Source organism: Pseudophryne corroboree, chromosome 2, assembly GCF_028390025.1.
Source record: "Pseudophryne corroboree isolate aPseCor3 chromosome 2, aPseCor3.hap2, whole genome shotgun sequence".
Classification (NCBI taxonomy): Eukaryota; Metazoa; Chordata; class Amphibia; order Anura; family Myobatrachidae; genus Pseudophryne; species Pseudophryne corroboree.
In genome coordinates, this window is record NC_086445.1 from 179,261,483 (window position 1) to 179,283,257 (window position 21,775).

The following is a 21,775-nucleotide window of genomic DNA, read 5'->3' on the forward strand; positions in this document are numbered from 1 at the left end:
GATGACATTGATGAGAAAAAATAAACTACTTCATGGTGCTGTGGCCATGCATTATATTACAGGAATGTCATTATCCATGTGACGCTTATATGATCATCCCGTGTGTACATGGCTTACTCCAGGTACTTTGATTCACTCTTAGTGCCCAAACACATTAAGTTTAATGTTGGTGTATTTATGATAGAGAATTTAGATGGTAAGCTGCAGTGAGGTAGTCATTGATGTGAATGATTCAAAAAAAGATTCTCAATAGTGTGCTGCATAATATGTTAGTGTTATATAAATAACAGTTTTTAATAATACATACTAGCTGATGTGACTGGTGTCAGGTTTGCTGGGAGAAACATTTTACCCCTTTTCATCCCCTTAGGAGTCGAAAAATATCCCTGCACAGGGGTATATTCAATAACTGTCGGAAGCTGCGTCTTCTCGAAAAGACAGCAGTTTCCGACAGTTTTAGGTCGGAAGGGGTTCTGACCTATTCATTACGGCCCCATTTTTTCCAACAAGTCGGGAAACCCGACTTGTCGGAATGCTGTCGGAATGCACACTGATCAGCGGCTTCAGCCACGATCAGCGTGCATTGTCGGAAGTGGGGCCAAACCCGACAGGTTTTAGCCCCGTTCCCGACAATCTCAATCCGACTTTAAAAAAAGTCAGATTGAGATGAGGGAGCTGGGAGCAGGAGACGGGGGAGCAGCGGGGAGAGCAGGAACCCAGCGGCAGCGTCCACCCGGCTCCAGCAAGTGAGGTCCCGTTTGCTGGAGCCGGGTGGACGCTGCTGTGAGCCTCCAGTTATGCTGCTGCAGCCGCTGCTTACCCCATCTCCTACTCTCCGTCTCCTCCTCCTCTGCTGCTGTCCCGCTGCTGCCCCCACCGCCGCAGACATCCCTCCCACGGCAGCCGCTGAGAGCAGCCCCCACCGGCGTCGCAGGCAGCTCCCCCCGCCGCTGCTGTCAGCGCAACCGGCTGGACAATACACCAGGAGTGGCCAAATACGACAGTCGGATTCGCCCGCTCTTTGAATAGGGGTTGTCGGAATGGACCCGACTCTTATTGAATATACCCCTTAGTGGGAAGCTGCAAATAACTGTCACAGTTTGCAGACCACCCAGGTAGAGTTCACCAACTGTCACATTTTCCAACAGCACAATGGTGATGCATTGTGAATGGCAGGTGGACGTTTTGCCACATAACTCAGAAACAAAGCAGTAATTACAACCCTAATATGTTTCTGCAAATCTATGGACCAATACCTTTAATTTGATATATATGCTTGGACAAGGCATCATAGAAATATGACACTTATAAAAGTCTTCCTTCTGCTGTTAATATATAGATATGACACCTGAATTTAACTACTTGCCATCAATAGTTTCTTTAACATGGAGAACAGGACACTTCTCCAAGATATTTACGTCAATGTCAGTCTCTGTTTTCTTTAAAATATCAACTAAATTGACAAAGTTGATTAGTTCCCACTATACCACAAATACAAAAATTATAAAAACTCAATGATTGTCAAAGTGAAATTTTAAATGATAAATTGTCTGATTGTGTTCTACAGAAATTATACATAATTATTTGAATAAAGCTAGAAAAGTAGAGCATGTGTTTTGGTTTCACTCATGAGGACCATATTAACGCCCCGTGGATCCTAATGTCCATGTAGTAATAGGAGGAAATATATCCCATGCTCGTACAGTATTATTATCTGTTAGGCACACATTACATAGACAAGCTTTTGTGAAGGCATGACTTTGCTTATGATTTATTATCATTGTTGCATAAAAGAAAAGACATTGTGAATGAACATGCTAGTTAAGGACACTTTGCGAAACCACCTTGAACAGTTAGATAGACCACAAACCTCACTTCACAAAATCTAGATGTGGAAAAGACCACTATGGGAATTATGCAATAGAAACTGAGTAAGCTGAGAATGGCTTAAAATAAGATCAGATATGAAGATAGTGTAAAATGAAAATAAAAGTCATCAGTATAGTAAGTAAAAAAAAAACAGCTTGAGAATATTTTTTTTCTTTCAATTCTAACAGCTGTTTTTAATGGCAGTGTGCTTCATTTAACTTTGAAAGTAGGTTTTTGTCTTTAATGTCTCACGTTTTGTTTTCTTTAAAAAAATCTCTCTATGCTTAAGTTTTTTGAAATTGCACCCACTTTTGCTAATTTGTATTTTTTTTATTTTATAGTGCTAAACAAGGGTATAAGTAGTTATTCTTTTAATAGAATTTGAACTTCATTTCACAGCAATATAATGGCAGTTTAAAGGCATTTTTCACTTACTCCACCTCTATAATATAGCAGTTACCTAGCACAATAGTGGTTTGGGATCAATTTAGAAATTTATATGAATGCTGCATATTAAGCAGTCATTTGAACGGATGCATTTCTTGCACAATTAATTTTGTTAGGAAGCGTAGTTGGACTTTAGGCTCTCAGTTGTTGAGATGATCTTCACAGGCCCACGTCTAATCTGTTGCTGTCCAGCGCTGGAGAGACTGGTGGATGTACTTGAGATGTTGCCTCCATACGCAGAACTGTAGCCTCCACCAGAACTGTAGCCACCACCAGAACTATAGCCACCACCAGAACCGGCACCAGCACCTGCTCCAGAATTAGATCCACTTATAACAGCTGCAAGAAGAAATTCATGTATTACATGCATATCATTATATGTATTGCTTATAACTAAAACTGTAACCTGTTTTCATCACTTACAAAAGGCTGATGCAGTGGCGTCACAAGGGGGGTGCCACCAAAATGCCGGCTCCTGCTCAGTGACAGGAGCAGAGTGCTGCACTGTTACATTATGTGCAGCACTCTGCTTCTGTCTCTGTGTAGGAGTTATAGGGAAAATACAAACAAGGGGGTGGCCACTCTTAGGATAATACAGATGAGAGGGTCCCTATAGGAAAAATACAGACAAGTGTATTATTTTTTTTGCTCTGGGAGACATTGACCCTAATATTAGTTCATCTCCAAAAATTGGCTCATTCCATTCTTGATCATATTAACATTTGCATGTAGCCAATATGCCCTAAAGCTTTTCATGCTACTTAGTACTTAAATGGAAAATACTGTACAGAGATGCTAAGCACAGTGTTTTGGCATCCAGGAACTTAGGGAGAAGCTTTAATATCTCCCCATTATACTTATAAAGATAACACCTGCCACTATAGCCTTTAGAGTGTCTGTACAGTATTTTATATTTGAGTACTAAACGAACTGCTTGTTACATACTCTGCTCTAAAGGCTACAGCGGCAAGTGTTATCTTTATAAGTATAATGGGGAGAGATGAAAGCTCCTCCCTAAGTTCCTGAATGCCAAACACAGTACTTAAAATTTCTATACAATAATTTCTATATGAGTAATAAGTTGCACGAACAGCTTGTAATGTACTCTGCTCTAAAGGCTACAGTGGCAAGTGTTATCTTTATATGTATAATGGGGAGAGATAAAAGTCCTCCCTAAGTTCCTGGATGCCAAAACACTGTGCTTAACGTCTCTGTACAGTATTTTCTATTTGAGTACTAAGTAGCATGAACAGCTTGTAACGTACTCTGCTCTAAAGGCTACAGCAGCAAGTGTTATCTTTATAAGTATAATGGGGAAAGATAAAAGCTACTCCCTAAGTTCCTAGATGCCAAAAAAACAGTGCTTAGCATCTCTGTACAGTATTTTCTATCTAGCCAGAAACCCTGCACCCCGTGCAAGCTGGGCAGACAATTGGAGGGGACCCGACACACGGTTGCTTACTGTTTCCCTTTGCGGTGTAACATAAACTAGTGGCTGGACTGCCTGAAAGCCAAGAGTCTCCTCTTTCATTTGGTACTGGTCTCGAGTCTCTGGGACACCCAGAACTGGAGATATCGGGTGCAAATTGGACCCATTGTCCCATAGACCATAATAGACCCGTTACTTCAGACCCACCATGGGTTCTGACTCTTGCCGTTAGCCTTGTGGGGTCGGTATACTTTGGTAGATAATCACCTCTCCTTCAATACAAACACAGTTCTGAGCCAATTGGACCCCTAGCTCCGGAGATATTAAGCTTTAAGCCCATTTTTATTTAATTTAATAGCTCACATAAACCCAGTGTCAATGGACCATTGCTTTAACACATTAGTTTGTATATGTACACACTATTTTTATGTATTGATTTATTGGTTTCTTTTTTTGGGTCCCGACAGAGAATGAATATTTTCAACAGCTTCCCTGAACTGGTTAACCCCCACCTCACCCTTCCCCCCTACTGAGAGACTGATCTTTTTAGACAAAGAGGCCAGTTTACAGTCAATAAATTGCCAACACAGTATGTAAATGAAGGGCTGATACAACAGTCACATTGGTTGGGGGAAAAGGACTAGAGAGGGCCAGAGTGAATGTACATTAAACAGTACAGTACTGTGCTATGGATTTGTGTGTCATATGCCCCGACAGTTAGTTATGGAAACAGGTATTTCCTGTGTGCATATTTCTACTGAATGTAATGTTCTTAAATATATGAATGTTATAAAAATAAAAATTAAAAAGGTGTCAAGATGAAAAAAAAAAAAAAAAAAAGCATTCACACTTTGGGAATCGAACCTAGGACTCTGAGCATGGGGTGCCAGACACTTCACCGCTTGGCCACGATGCCTAGTATTAGAAACAGAAGCTCATGTGTAAATGTAAGCAGTGATCCCTTCCCATGGGTTTTGCTGTATTGGCCAAGAGACTTGGATGTTCACATACAGTACTGTATGGCTAACATCAATCGACCATTGCTTTAACACATTTGTTTGTGTCTGTATACTCCATTTTCACTTATTGATTAGTCTACGGGACTTGAACGCTTACATAACCCTAACATCAATGGACCATTGCTTAACACATTCGCTTGCATCTGTATACACTCATTTTATTGATAAATGTATTGGTTTCTTTTTTTTAAATTGACTCTCTCCGTCTGACCATTGGTCTGTGTGTACAGTATACAGTAACATTACAGTAATCACTGACCATTTGCCAGAGCTTGTAGATCAATCCGCCACTATTCACTCTACAGTACTGGATTAGTGGAGCACTAGCCACCCAGTGGTGAAAATGTGTATTGCATGCTGCGTATGCAGTCATGCCTCAACGTACCTGTCCATGAAACAACTGAACAACTTGAGCTATCGCTTAGGCGTGACTAATACTCCATTTAGGCAGAGGAACAGCAATGATGAGAAAGGCTCCATCTGTATATATATATATATATATATAATATTATGTACACATTAAAGATGAGCGGGTTCTGATTTACTCGGTTCTTAACGCCAGAATTAATGCCAGTTCAGTTTTATCATTATTTTTCTGATTGGCTTTCCAAAACACGTGACATCTGTGAGCCAATAAGATGCCGTTTTGAGATCCGAGTAAATCCGATTGAAACCGAACCCGCTCATCTCTAATATATATATATATATATATATATATATATATTGCTATACATTACTCAGTGAAAGTATACAAACATTGAGGGTTGAGATGCATGACATAATATATTCTTGGGTCAGGTAAGACTAACTCTGAAAATAATTTAGCATAATAGGTAAATATACTGCTATTACTTACAGACATTGACTGTATTAGTGATCTCTCCTGAGATTCTGTAGGAACAAGAAAAGAAGAGTAATGAAGGATGAATAGACCAACTAGACAATCCATTAAAGCTTAGAACTGTTTATTTTTTTATGTATATAACTGTGTTTAATCTAGTTATTTATTACCCATTTTACCACTTGATTTCAAGTAGTCCCAGGTTTCCAGTATTATTATACTACACCAATATTATTATAAGACATTATCTAGATACAGAACATAGAGAACAGGTGTTTAATGAATAGTCTTCTAATACCAAAATATTAGCATTTTCCTAGTTACTTCCTATCACGAAGGTTTCTAGATTTTGTTGCTATAATACATGGATATCACCAAATTTCGTGGAACTTGCCTGCCCTCCTCTCCCTCTAGCAGTGTCCTGTAAGTGGCAATTTCTATATCCAGGTACAGTTTCACATTCATCAGCTCCTGGTATTCTTTCAGCAGGCGAGCCATCTCCTTCTTCAGATTGTTCAATGCCGCCTCCAATTCAACCACCTTGCCCCGGGCATCTACCACAGCGCTTTCTCCTCGTTGCTCAGCGTCTGCAATGGCCAGCTCAAGGCTGGCATTCTGGAAATACATACAATATAAATCAATGTTAAGATACAGTATCTAGGTATCAAGAGGATAGATATGAAATAGATAGGAATGTGTAATAATGATACAGGTACCTTAAGTCCACATTGAACATTTAAATATATTCATGACGTTTCAGTTCTGTGATTATGGCCCTCATTCCGAGTTGTTCGCTCGCTAGCTGCTTTTAGTAGCATTGCACACGCTAGGCCACCGCCCTCTGGGAGTGTATCTTAGCATAGCAGAATAGCGAACGAAAAATTATCAAAACTGCTACTAAATAATTCCCTGCAGTTTCTGAGTAGCTCCGGACCTACTCACAGATTGTGTTCAGCTCAGTCCGTTTAGTTCCTGGTTTGACGTCACAAACATGCCCAGCGTTCGGCCAGCCACTCGCCCGTTTCTCCAGACACTCCCGTGTTTTTCCCTGACACGCCTGCGTTTTTTGCAAACGCTGGGAAAACGCTGAGTTGTTGCCCAGAAACGCCCCTTTCCTGTCAATCATTTACCGAACAGCAGTGCGACTGAAAAGCGCCACAGAAGCCACAGCAAAACTGCTAAGTTTTGTGTTAAATAACTAAGCGCATGCACCCTGCGTGTCTTGCGCATGCGCAATTTGCAACAAATCACAGCATAGCGAAAATCGGCAACGAGCGAACAACTCGGAATGACCCCCAATATTGGGATTGGGATAGCAGTAAAGAAGCATTTGGCTTACTGACTGCGTGCTAATAGAAATCCAATTAGGTTCAATTATATACTTTGCTAATGCTTTACAGTTAGGACCTCTTTCTACAGTATTTAAACCAGTAAAATGCCTCCATGTTCTGTCTCTAGAGCGTGAAGTAAAGAAAAAGATGAATAGATTAATATGATTTGACCCATCACTGTGAATTAATGTTTTGTAAAGGTACCGATTTTCTGTATAACACCAGTGAAGGCACATTCTGTACAAAGCAGTAATCATATAATTATACATTGTAATTAATTAATCATAGTGAGTGTCATATAATTAGTTGAAGTAGACATTTTGATATTCAGATATTTAAGTAATAAGGAATTTTACCTGTTTCTTCACACTTTCAATTTCAGCTTTGAGTTTCTGGATGGCTCTATTCAGCTGTGAGATCTCGTTCTTTGTGTTCTTCAGCTCATTCCCCTGCTGGCCGGCAGCATCCCTCAGCTGCTCATACTGTTAATAGAATAATAGATCAAATGAGCTGGAAAGTCTTGGGAAAAATGTTCTCCAAGATTACAGTACATTCTACATTGGAATTCTTAAAATGTCCCTAAACTCCACGATTCTGGCAGACTTTTCCAGCATTTTAGACCTAACTGGCCATAAAGTTCCAAACAATCACTGATCCTGATCGTTCTTTAATTGGGATCTCGATGTCGATGGAGGCTTGAGTAAAAAGGGTTTGGGTGATTGTTGCGATCATCAAACAACCAACCTCACTAACGGGTTGTTGTACTTTAGTCAGTTTTATTTTTTTGCAAGACTTGAATTTCCATATTCTGCATTAGCACCACAAATGCACACACATACATCCATATGTAGACTTCAGCTTATTGTTGACTTGTGCCTCTATACAGCTGAAGGGGAATCAGGGGTGGACAAGCACAGAGTGAATACAGTAAAAGTGTGTTCACGTAATTGTGGGACAATTATGCATAGAGGGATGGTGCAAGGACATGAAACGATGATGATGGATATAAGCATTACTAGTTAGCCTCTTCTATTTTGCTGATTGTCTATTGAGCCGTCTAGCTGTAAAAAGTAAATTAATTGTAAATGATTATATGTTGATGACTATTCTCATTACTTAGTTGACATTTCCTACCACTACCGCTGGTATGAACATATAATTTATTTCATTTGTATTTTGTATTTGTGCTTGCTCGTCATTACAATTTATATGAGACATGTGAATTTTATATTTGTTAATAACTGTCAAGATAATATTCTCCATTGCACATAAAGTATGAATCTTTGTTACATTATTATATTGTGTAAAAATAGCCTAATGTGACACTCAAGCCACATCTGGTCACAATCTCCATCACTATGCCATTTTTACACTTTCTCCATCTCATCTCTACCACATCATGAGGCACAGATATACACACTAATATGCCTAATGTTTACCTAGTACAAATGATACTGTTTCTGTGCTGTATGCTTTGTGAGATGCATTTGACTCAACATACATGCACAGAAATATGCTTATCTTGCAATTGTACCCTACGTACGTTCTGAGTGCATATGGGTCCACTTTTGAATGAAGCCTTAACTGTGCATCATACAATCTAGACATACTAAATCTATAGTGAAAAGGTAAGTCGTGTGGGAGCTGGGGCTACTATGAGGGAAGGTGAGGTGGAGAAACCAAGTGAATGATACTTAGCTAATGAACAAGTTGAGAGTCCTTGATATTCCAATGATTCAACTCCAAAATGTTCATATACATATGAAAAATAAAATACACCAAAATGTATAGTAACATCTTAATTACAGAAATAAACACTATACATTGTCTGGATACTAAATCTATAGATCTGTCCAACTAGTCCACCAGCATATGGGCATCAGACCAGTGTCCCAGTAGGCATTATACAGACTGAGTCCTTATTTGATTCCTTGAATAAATAAAACACATTTGGGTCTGTTAATGCAATGTGAAGGAATTCCTAACCTTTGTATTGTAGGCTTCTTCTGCCTCTGCTCTGCTTTTGTTGGCAATTTCCTCATACTGAGCCTTTACTTCAGCAATAATATCATCTAGGTTGAGAGATCTATTGTTGTCCATTGTTACAAGAACAGAGGTGTCATTTGTCTGTTGGTGGATTTCCCCAAGCTCCTGCAATATTAGAATATTTGTAAAGAGAACAGAAGTTAAAAGAACAAAGTCGATCACTGCAACAGCGCAACAACCGGATGGGAACCGTTAGATTCCACTAATTAAGGACATTTCTGTACATTATAGCTATTTGGATGTTTGTTATCCAACAATTTACAAAGAGTAATAAATTGCTGTAAACCAACAAAAAGATAATGTTAAAAAAAATACATTCCAAAAACAGCATTGAGCATGAAACGTGGTTGCCTGACGCTAGGGAGCATAATTAATTAATTGCTTCTGTAAACTAGACTCCATTATGAAGTAGTCATACTAAAAATAGCTGCACTGGCAAATAGTCTCCAGTCAGCCTGTCCCAGGAGTGCAGTCATCTTTTCAATGGCCCATAGTGCAAAGGTAGGAACTACTGTATCATAGGTGCAGTACTGTATGTGTGATTGCAGTAAGGTGGCATACAGTAAGCTAGAATAATTCATGCTGTATAGTTTTATACTTGAATTATTATCGTCTGTGCTGTCATACCACATATACTGATATGCACTGTACAGATGAACAGAATTATAGTGCAAACTAATCACTGGGAACCAATGTACACGAGTTAGATCAATACATATGTTATTAGATCACAGATACATATTACAGTGAGGATATTGATTCATACAAGAAATATCTGTAATTTCTGAATATCGATAGATAGATAGATAGATAGATAGATAGATAGATAGATAGATAGATAGATACTAACATCACAGTTAGAAGCTGATAGAATTGTACTTTATCACCATGCAATTTATCTCTATTCAAGCCTTAGTACATAGGGCCTAATTCAGACTTTAACGTAGCGCATGGCTACGATCAGTTACTCAGACATGCGGGAGGACGCCCAGTACAGGGCTAGTCCACCCCTGGGCTAGTCCACCCTGCATGTCTGGCTCTGCCCCGCCACACAAGTACAGAAGCATCGCACAGCGGCGATGCTTTTGTACTTGACGAGTAGCTCCATACCAGCGCAGCTCCTGCTCGCTGGCAGGGAGCTACTCGTCACTGTCTGGGTCACAGCGGCTGCGTGTGACGTCACGCAGCCACCGCGGCCCGTCCCCCACGCGGTCCAGGCATGCCTGCGTTGCCCGGAGCGCGCCCCTAAAATGGCGGCCAAAGCCGCCGACCTGCCCCCTCCCACCCAGTGACCGCCTCTGCCTGTTAATCAGGCAGAGGCGATCGCAGGGCTGAGATGGCCGTTGCCGCTGGTGCATGCGCAGTTCAGACCTGATCAGCTGCTGTGCAAAAACACACAGCAGTGATCAGGTCTGAATTAGGCCCATAGACCATAAGTAACATTATCGATAGTCATAAGGTTAACAATGTAAACAGCGGCATGTCGAGCTCGGGATGCTGTAACAGTGGTAATGTGATTTAAAAGCTATACCTGTGTTGGCTTTAATTCATATTACTACTGAGTCATAGTAATACATATTGATATACATATTGATGTGAGGATATTGCTTCATACAATAAATATCTGTCATTTTGTAATTTATAAACAGACAGACAGATAGATAGATAGATAGATAGATAGATAGATAGATAGATAGATAGATAGATAGATAGATAGACTGCTTGAGAAATTATTACCAGTTCATAAAGCGCTTTCAAGAAGGCAATCTCATCACTGAGAGCATTCACTCTCCCTTCCAGTTCCACCTTGACTAGATAATCTGCATCAACATCCTGTAAATGAAGTAAACATATTTAAGTATTCACTGAGCTTGGTTATTAATTGTATTACATCTGATGCCATGGTCTTATGGCAAATCTGACCTACAATAACACATGAGAAAAGTTTGGCAACAACTTTCATACACTATAAATATAATCACTGTAATGTAACATTTTGAATGGATATATATGTACAATCCCTGCAGAGTATAGTATATTAATGTCCTTATTTATCAATGAGTGATACATTTCACTGTGAGTGATAAATTGCACCAGCCAATCCACTCCTAACTGTCATTTTTCAAACCCAGCCTAGGAAATGAAAGTTAGGAGCTGATTAGCTGGTGCAATTTATCAATCACTGTGAAATTTATCACTCATTGATAAATATGGGCATTAGTACTATGCACTGTACAGGTTATACTCTAATCCTATACAAAAGTGTTCACTTTATTGGGATTTGAAATATAAAAACTCTATAGTGTTTTAACGCAGAGCACAATAACACCTTTGCTAGTCCTGAGTCCTTATTAGTAAAATATTTTTTTTGTATGTGTGACTTCCAGCTACTTACAATATGTTCATGTGTTACCAAAGTCCTGATATGAACCTATACACATTGGGGGTTAACATGTGAGTGTTGAAGGAGGATAGCAATACCTTTCCTCCACAGGGGACATCTATCATCAATGCATGCACCTGTGAATAGTGAATCACTCCACATTGTGCACTGGCTCCACCCTCTCTTATACTGTGGACGAGATTGATCAAACCTTCTAAAAAAGGCAACGGGGAGGTGTTAGCCATTGGTGCCAATCAGAATCTAACTATCTTTGACAAGAATGTACTACATAACTAAATGCTAGAATCTAATTGAATGCTATGGACAACACCTCCACTTCTCCTCCTTAGAAGGCTTGATGAATCTCACCCTGCGAATTGAGCTAGTACACCGCTAACACCTGAGTGGATTTGTTATGATTTTATCTCTTTCCTACTATCTCCCTACATCTGAATGTAAAGCAGTTTTCCTCTAACCTTTTTGAGCAGCACAAAGTCGTTCTCTGCTGCGGCTCGCTGTCCAATTTCAGTCTCATACCTGTTGGAATATACATGTTAGGTACATCAAATGCAATATGAATGCTATGACACATTAACTATATTTCCCATTTCAAAAAGAGGGTGATACAGTGTCAAATGTATGCACCATCTTACAGACAGTTGGAAATAATATCTTTTATGTAGTTTGCACAATTTATATGCATGCATTACTTTAGAGTATTACTAGATTTAGTTATTTTGTTTATTAGTTTGATACATCATAAGTTTTTAAATTGGATAAAACTAAAACCTGGACTGTTACTGTGCCTTGAGGACCGAGGTTGGGAATGCCTGCTGTGTTCAGTCCGTTAGGGGGAGCATTTTCCACTAAATAGAGAGGAATTCAAGGGGAGATGTACAGTAAGAAGTGGTGGGAAGTGTCAAATGTGCTATAACCGGCACTATTTGAAATTTACAACTAACCTCGTCCTCTGTATGTATGAAAGCAAATAGCGTAGAGAAAAATCACTTTTCTCTGTAGTATCTGCAAACATCTAATGATTTTGCTGTCACCGTACAAACACACTTTTGCTGATTATCATTTTTCACATATCAAAAGAAATTTAGTGGTTATTCAGGTTTGTCAACATACCAAAAAAGTTAGCAATTGGGCAAAACCATATTGCACTGTAGGCGGGCAGATGTAAAATGTGCAGAGAGAGTTAGATTTGGGTGGGTTATACTGTTTCAGTACAGGGTAAATACTGGCTGCATTATTTTTACACTGCAATTTAGATTTCAGTTTGAACACACCCCACCCAAATCTAACTCTATGCACATGTTATATCTGCCCCCCCTGCAGTGCACATGGTTTTGCCCAATTGCTAACTTTTTTTGGTATGGTAACAAACCTGAATAAGGCCCTTTGTTATAACCCACAGCATCTGCTGAGGTCCAGCTGCACGTGGGAGAACTTGCAACGGTTGCAAGACCTTGCACATGGCAGTAAAGCTGTCCAGGGGGCTAAGACTAATGCTGATGCGCTGTGGCTCTGGCAGGGATCTCTGGATAGGGAAGTTTTCACTCCCCCACTCAGGCCGCCAAGATGTTAGCACACCTCTTTAGCATTGCTTCCTGCTTCACTTGGAAAAGAGGTGAAGCAGGAAGAGCTATAGTGGCATAGTAAATCTACCCCTCATTGTTAACCTATGTGATCACATAACTAAGCCACTAAATACTGCACATATTCTAGACATTTATTTTAGATACCAGGAGTTATAGAGCTGATGCTATAAAGCAGAGGTACTTCAATTAACCCTAACGGTTCATGTTTTAAGTACTGTATATCCATGTTTGGCAACAGGCATACTTGCCTACTATCCCAGAAGTTGCAGGAAACTCCTGATTTTTGGGGTAGCCCCCCGGCACCCCCGGAAGAGCAGGCAGACATCCTGCATCCTGCCCACACCCTAGAGAAGCGGGCAGGATGGAGAGATAATCTCCAGCAGTTACGGGTCCGTGGGGAGACAGAGGGGCTAAAATAACGAGAATCGCGGTGCTTGATGATGTCAGAGCCTGGCCCTGCCCCTGAAGTTCCCTTCAGCGTCTCATCTTCAGGCTTCTCCCAGAGAGGAGAAATCAAACATCGGTAAGTATGGCCACAGGTGACTTAAGGCCTAATTCAAGGTTGAACACAAATGCAAACACATTTGCAGTTTCCAAAAAAATTGATACACTGCGCATACTTAAAATTTGCACGGCGCATGTCCGACGATATATTGGCGTACGGAATAGAGTAAAAATCGCCTCTGCTAAATTATTCAGCAGACTTGCACATAAAAACAACCCCTCCACTAAACAATGTAAAAAAGGCATAGCGGAGGAGTGTCTGTGGGCAGTCTCCGCAAGTTTACAAATCTGGGCGTGTAACAGGGGCGTGTAGTGGTAGTATGTACCTGGGTCCTGGGCGGGGCATACGCATATCTGCAGATAGACAACTTTAAATTACAGGAAGTCAATGCAGATTCTGGACAGGTAAAGAGCTACGCACACTGTGCAAGTCACTATGGTGGTCATTCCGAGTTGTTCGCTCGCTAGCTGCTTTTAGCAGCATTGCAAACGCTAGGCCGCCGCCCTCTGGGAGTGTATCTTAGCTTAGCAGAATAGCGAATGAAAGATTAGCAAAACTGCTACTAAATAATTCCTTGCAGTTTCTGAGTAGCTCCAGACCTACTCCTAGACTGCGATCACCTCAGTCCGTTTAGTTCCTGCTTTGACGTCACAAACACGCCCTGCGTTCGGCCAGCCACTCCCCCGTTTCTCCAGTCACTCCTGCGTTTTTACCTGGCACACCTGCGTTTTAGAGCACACTCCCTGAAAACGACCAGTTTCCGCCCAGAAACACCCACTTCCTGTCAATCACACTACGATCACTCGAGCGATTAAAAAACGTCGCTCGAGCTTGTGCAAATTTCCAAAGTTTTGTGTTAAATTAATGAATTCATGCGCGCTGTATACCATGCACATGCGCATTTTCCACCTATTCGCTCCATTTGCGTAAAACGGCAATGAGCGAACAACTCGGAATGACCACCTATAATGGCAGCAGTAACATAGATGGTTAATGCAGTTGCTGCACAATTAGCGAATAATCGCACACAGCTGATGTTATTTAGTAAAATCACACACAGCTTGTGTGCTGCCTCACTATTTTAGATGCAGGTTTTTGACCCTTATGCTTTCTGAATTTCAGGTTTATTCCTATGCTTAGCTTATGTTCGTACGTGCATCCAGGATGCGGATGACAGGTGATAAAATCGCCAAAACTCGCACTGCGATAATTGATTACATTGCAGGGATGTATCAGTTATCGCATGCAGGGACAGAGCTTGTAGTCAAGCTCTGTCCCTGCGATGACACTCCGCAGCATCATCGGGGTATATTTTGGAAAAAATACCCTAATTTCCTGTTGCATATGGGCCGCCCCCGCCGACATCGCCGCTACTGTCGCCGTCTGGTCAACCCTCCCTGTCGTGACTACCCCCACCCGCCGCAGACTCCCCCCAGCAGATCAATATACTTACCAGTCCAGGGAGCCGGTCCGCGCTGCTTCTGCTGGGCTGCTGGGTGCCGTATCCTGTGCGCTGTGGTGACCCCCGATGCTGTAAAGTGCACTGCCGCTTTGCAGCGTCACTTTATTGCACCAGGGTCACATTGCAGCATATGGGGACTAATACATTTTTGTTCAAACTTGAACTAGGCCCTTAGTACAGTACCTCAATCAATTTGAGTTAATCATCTGTGCTGAGCTATGGATATCCTTAAAACCTGGACTGTTATGCCTCATTTGAAAACTCTGCTATAAACTGACGTCCGCCTAGTCATGCCGGGAGTGCACAGAGACGCTCCCATTCAGACTGTCTCCATTCAAGTGAATGGGGCGCGTCTCCGTCATGGGAGCCCGCGCCCAGTCAGAGACGGAGATGCCGTGTCCTGGGCGCACTTAGGCACAGACAGAGCCATGACTAGCGTGGCTCAATCTGTACTGTATGTGATCGATGTATTACATAACTAAGTCACTAAATACTGTGCAGATTCTAGTTTTTCATTTTAAATGCCAGGAGTTATAGAGCTGATGCTATAAATCAGATGTTCACAAACGCAGACCTCAGTTTACCCTAACGGTCCAGGTTTTAAGTATATCCATGTTTGGTCACAGGCATACTTGCCTACTCTCCCAGAAGTAGTGGGAGGCTCACGATTTTTATGGTAGACCCCCAGAAGAACAGGCAGATCTCCTGCACCCTCCCACACCCTAGAGAAGCGGGCAGGATGGAGAGATAATCTCCAGCATTCGTGGGTCCCTGGGGAGGCAGAGGGAGGGACTAAAATGACGAGAATAGCTTGGTGATGTCAGAGCCCGGCCTCGCCCCCTGAAGTTCCCTGCAGCTTCTCCTCTCCGGCCTTCTCCAATCACAACTATGTAAGAATGGCCACAGGTGACTTAATTAGTGCAGTACCTCAGGCAATGTGATTTAATCATCTGTGCTGAGCAATGGATATATTTAAAACCTGGATTGTTTGTCTGCCTTGAGAGCCGCATTTGGAAACTCTGCTATAAGCTAACTAAACAGGAGCTTCTCCACAGCTCTAGGACCACACAGAAATGGAGATAATTTGCATTATGCAATAATTCATATCATATATCAGACTCAATGCCTACCAGAGCATACAGGGATAGAACTTGACAAGAGATGATGTGATACAAGCTGCCTTCTATCATACCTCCCAACATGACCCTCTCCAGGAGGGACATAATGTTCTGCTTCTGGACTTTTCTCTTAATTTATGATTGCCGGCACCTGTGTTGAACAGGTTAATGGATAAGAAAGGTGTTTCCGCACAGGTGCTGGCAATCATACATTAAGAGGGAAGTCCAGGAGCAGAGCATTGTGTCCCCCTGGAGTGGGTCATGTTGGGAGGTATGCTTCTATGGACTATAAGGTGTCAATTGTGGACATGCAGTTGTTTTAGGTGCACTTACAGATGTAGCCACGCTCATCTATGACCTTATGCGTACGCATGTGTGCACGCAAAGTGGCATAGTGCAAGCATACCTCTCTGCAACTGGCTGCAGTAGACGTTCACACCATAGACTTTAATGGTGCCATCACTGGCAACGATGAGCATGGCTACATCTGTACATATTAAATTATTTTAAGGAGACTGTCACATACATGTATCTGGATCAGGGCCGTAATAAGGTGGTGCGGCCAGTACATCGCACAGTGCAATTTGCCCCGGGTAGGAGACAAGCATGCTCACACCCACTGAGATGCATGTTACACTAGCGGTGCGCACAGCTCCACCCATGCTCCACCTTCCTGCTCCCACACAGAGTGGGTAAAGAAGATGCTATGACATCTCCCACAGTACTGTGCTCAGAGCTGTTGGACCTGTGTAGCCGCTCTGAGCATCCTGTCCACCTATCCTCTGGGGCATGACTTTATGTCAGCATGCACTCAAAAGGCAAGTCGACACAGGTCGCACTGTCCTCCTGTTAAGAGTTTGATCTGGATTCAAGGGCTGATTCTAAATTGAGAGCAAAGCTAAAAGATAAGTAACTTTGCACCTTGACAAACCAGGTTATTCAAATACATTTATTTATTTATTTATTTGCATTTATGCAGGGTAAATATGGGCTGCTTTTCCATGTAGCGTTACAGTATAATGCTGGAAAGCTTTATTGTACACTGCAATTAAGATGTGAACTTGGACACCCCTGTCCCAAATCGAAATCTCTCTGCACATATTAAACCTGCCCCATCTACCGCCAGCATGGTTTTGGCAAGGTGCAAAATTACTTACTCTACCAAAACTCACCCCACATGGCACCCATCACTAATACAGTAGCAAACACCTTTTTTTTTTTTAATAAGCATATGAGAACATACAGTAATACCATGGGTCAGATGTAATGGACTCCAAATCCACCTGACGTGCGGGATGCCGGCCGTACTACTCAGATGTTTTTTTTTAAAGGGGCAATCATTTACAAGGTATGGTTTTGCCTTGTAAATGACTACCCCTTTAAAAAAAATAATGTCCAAGTTCAGCCGGCATCCCGCACATTATGCCTACTCGGACTCCATTACATCCTACCCCATGTGTTTCTATTTGCCCTGTTAGTACAAACCTACCTCAGATGATCATACTGTAACTAAGACTTATTAAATATATCCTCTATCAGTCTAATAACCTATATATAATTCTTACTAATCTCCCGGACCATTTATTTTTATGTGTCTGCAAGGACACAACTTGTTAATGGGGGCTGGGTATGATATCCCTTTAGCCGGGATGCTTGCGGTCACATGACCTACACCGGCATCCCAAACACTGAAGATTCCAACGGCAGGGGCAGTAAGTATTTCACCCCCCCCTCACTCCCCTACCCTATCTCCCCCCGTGTTGGCTGCTAGGGCTATCCCTCAGGTGGTGGCGGCTAGAGGTAATCTGCGTGTATCTCTATCTGCAAATGAAGGGCATAAATCTCAGTATCATAACTGGGTTTACGATTATGTCATGAACGCTGGGAGAGGGGCATGCCAAGAGTGTGTTATTCCCTGTTACAGCCCTGAAATTTTGTGTATTCCATAATCAGTACAAGAAAAGTTTCATAATATAAGTGAGTTACATTTGTGTGTAGACTGTTACATTTTAAATTAATGTTACTTTACACCATACTTGCCTACCTGACCCTCTCCATGAGGGAGAAAATGCTCTGTTCCTGGACTTTCCTGGTAATGTATGATTGCCATCACCTGTGGTGAGCTAGTTAATTGATAAGAAAGGTGTTTCACCACAGGTGATGGCAATCATACATTACCAGGAAAGTCCAGGAACAGAGCATTTTCTCCCTCATGGAGAGGGTCAGGTAGGAAAGTATGCTTTACACTCTAGAGACATAGTAGGGCCTCTTGCAGCTCTTTATCTGTTGAATAGTCACAAATCCTCAGTGAATTTACGTGCAATGTCAATTTTGTAACTTAGCTTCAGCAAATATTGGTATAGTGACTGTTAAGTGCAGGAATTGACTAGAGAATTTACAGCCCTGTGAAAGTGTAATACCGACTTACCTGCGTTTAAACTCTTCAACACGTTCCTGCTCATTATGTAACTCTCCCTCCAAGCGGCTCTTATTGCTCACTATGCCGTCCAGCTGGCTTTTCAGGTTATTAATATAAGCAATGAAGATAGGTTCAATGTTACTTTTCTGACCAGCCTTACTTCCCCCTCCTTGTTGCTGCAACAGGTTCCACTTAGTCTCCAGTACTTTATTCTGTTGCTCAAGAAATCGAACCTGGCAAAAGATACAAAGACAATAACAATATGCATATTAAATACATACTGTTCAACATTATTCTAGAACATAGAAATCAACCAAATGAGTGGCATTTACAATAATATCTCTTCCATGGTTTTCCGACTTGGGTCACGCTAAAAGGTATATAGGAGGTCATTCTGAGTTGATCGCTCGCTAGCTATTTTTTGCAGTGCTGCGAACAGATATTCGCCGCCTATAGGGGAGCGTATTTTTGCTTTGCAAGTGTGCGATCGCATGTGCAGCCGAGCGATACAAAAAAGTTTTGTGTAGTTTCTGAGTAGCTCAGAACTTACTCAGCCGCTGCGATCACTTCAGCCTGTTCTTGTCCATAATTGACGTCAGACACCCGCCCTGCAAACGCTTAGACACGCGTTTTTCCAAACACACCCAGAAAATGGTCAGTTGACCCCCACAAATGCCCTCTTCCTTTCAATCTCCTTGCGATCGGCTGTGCGAATGGATTCTTCGTTAAATCCATCGCTCAGCAACAATCCGCTTTGACCCGTACGGCGCGCCTGTGCATTGTAGTGCATATGCGTGTGCAGTAGTGACCTGATCGCATCGCAGTGAAAAATCGTATCGTGCGAACAGGTCAGAATGACCCCCATAGACCATAGAGTCGGATCACTTGCGCTTGATGATGTTATCTCCAAGTGCCGGCAGATCAGGCAGACTGCACACAGGTGCAGTTTGAAAGGGGTTTACCAGGCAATAATCCGGGTCTAGCCTGCGATGTGAACGGGTCTCAGCCGCTGTGATACGGGTTGAAACTGTGTTCAATAACCCAGGTTGGAGCTGTGATTCTGGTGTCAAAGGAGTATAAGTATAAAATGTATTGCAGTACAGTTGATATAGGTCAAGCATGCAGAATTAATATATTCAATGTAAGCTTGGCATTCACTGTAGGTTTTAATAATTGTAATAATAACAATAATAATAATAATAATATCAACAACAATGCAATATATATATATATATATATATATATATATATATATATACACACAATTCAGAAATGCCCGGCACTCTGGTGTACTTTGTAAATCCGGGTGCCCTCCGCAGCAAAAGGTGCATCAAAATAGAAAACAATGAGGCAGCGGCACTCCGTCAATAAATAAATCAAACGTGTAATGAATCAAAGCATTACAAACAATGGTCACGGTAAACCAACGTATCGGGGTCCTTGAACCCCTTGTTGGTTTACCGTGACCATTGTTTGTTATGCTTTGATTCATTACACGTTTGATTTACTTATTGACGGAGTGCCGCTGCCACATTGTTTTATATATATATATATATATATATATATATAATTATTATTATTTTTTTGTTTTCATTAAATACAAGATTTGCAAATACAGTATATCATTATGAAAAAGACTAAATATACACTAAGATCATACCTTGTCAATGAATGCAGCAAATTTGTTATTTAGGGTCTTGATCTGCTCTCTTTCCTCTTTCTTAAAAACTGAAATGTTTGGATCGATTCCCAGAATGATTGGTACCAACAGTTTTTTATCATAGGTCACATTTCTGATAATCTCAGATGAAGCTGCAGATTGAGACCCACCATACCCTCTACCACCATACCCACCGCCTGAGCCACCGAGCCCACTGCCTGAGCCACCAAACCCACCACCTGATGATGAAATCCTGCCACCAGCTTGCTGGTTGTAGAGGCTTCTACTCCCAAAGTTGGCACTGGGGGCAGAGACAAGACCTGCACGACTCCATTGAGAGGATGAGCTATTGTTGGCTCTGTTGCTGCCTCCTACTGAAAATGAGCTAAAGCCTTTAGAAGATGCTCCTCCAGAGGATGTAACACGTCTCGAACTCATTTTAGCTACAGGTTCTTTGAGATACGTTGGGGACAGGTTCAAGAGTTGAACAAGTGCACTCTGGTTATTGCTCTTATGCTTTTATCTGCACAAAATAATGGGCTTGGCCATATTTTTTTAAGAGATCAATTTACATCTGACCCTCTGTTATGCCTTGAAGCAATAAGTTGTTTGCAACCTGCTAAATATGCTTAAAGAAAATATGTTGCTTTGCTTGAAGGCTTACAGTGTGATCTAAACTTACATAATTTAGTTTTCATGGGAAAAATAGGATTTTTTGCACCAGTCAGTATATTGTAAAAAAAAAAAAAAAAAATACACCTGCTCAGAGGTCAATATACTGTCTGGATATTTGTACTTTTAAGTAGCACTAATGACTACTGAAGAAGAAAAATAGAAGGCTTTGTAAAAAGTAAACCAGCAGACATAGCAATCAATCTATTGGGACTACATTCGATTTGATAAGGGCACTTATTGGAAGGTCAGACCTTGATAAATGTATATAATGTGATAGTATTAGGGATGTTAGGGACCCATGTGATGAAGTCACCTGGCCGCGGCTCATGGACCCGCATATTTGCGCAAATGTGTGCTAAGAACTTCACTTAATACTCCATGTTAATTGTTAGAGTTTATTTAAACTATTCTTGCTAGCAGAATTCTTAGTGCTAGGAGTGTGCATCTGCATCTCTCTTCCTCCAGCATAGTAATAGAATTCTCCGCATAATAGCACCTTAATATCTTTAGTAATAAGGTATGCAGTCCGGCCCCCCAACACCCCCTTCCCCCCCCCCCCTTTATTTTTTACTTATCTAAATACTTGTATGGGTAAAAAAAAACTGTTGTGCCATGAAAAAATAAAACTACACAGATCTACTGGACTCAGAGTATAATTTACTGTTGGTAAACTAAGTAAAAAGTAATATAATAATAATAATAATAATAATAATAATAATAATAAAAACAACAACAATAAAAACAGGCAATCAGAAAATGCTCAGAAGGCAAGTGAAGATGAAGATTGGAATTGGAATGTCTTTCTTCCATTCTGTCACAACTGAGGGTTAGAGACCGTGACTGGGAGCCTCAGTTGTAGGGGCTGACGGGTATTTGAACTTAGGAGGAGCTATGTGACTCCTGGACATGCGTAATGACAGCAGCAATGAATGCCCGAGGGCGTGACCACGACAACTGGAAATGCCTT

The 21,775-nt window shown here is 41.3% G+C and overlaps 1 protein-coding gene across 1 annotated transcript; it reads right to left on the reverse strand.

The window, feature by feature from the left end:
* Window positions 1-1,798: 1,798 nt before the first annotated feature.
* On the reverse strand, window positions 1,799-20,571 carry LOC135006894 (keratin, type II cytoskeletal cochleal-like). Its single transcript, XM_063952070.1, has 9 exons — window positions 20,134-20,571; window positions 18,483-18,706; window positions 11,842-11,902; window positions 10,720-10,815; window positions 8,923-9,087; window positions 7,293-7,418; window positions 6,000-6,220; window positions 5,621-5,655; window positions 1,799-2,655 (listed from the first exon to the last, which is right to left on the reverse strand). The coding sequence occupies exons 1-9, from the start codon at window positions 20,569-20,571 to the stop codon at window positions 2,429-2,431; spliced, it is 1,593 nt and encodes a 530-aa protein (XP_063808140.1). The 3' UTR covers window positions 1,799-2,428.
* Between the last annotated feature and the right edge of the window lie 1,204 nt (window positions 20,572-21,775).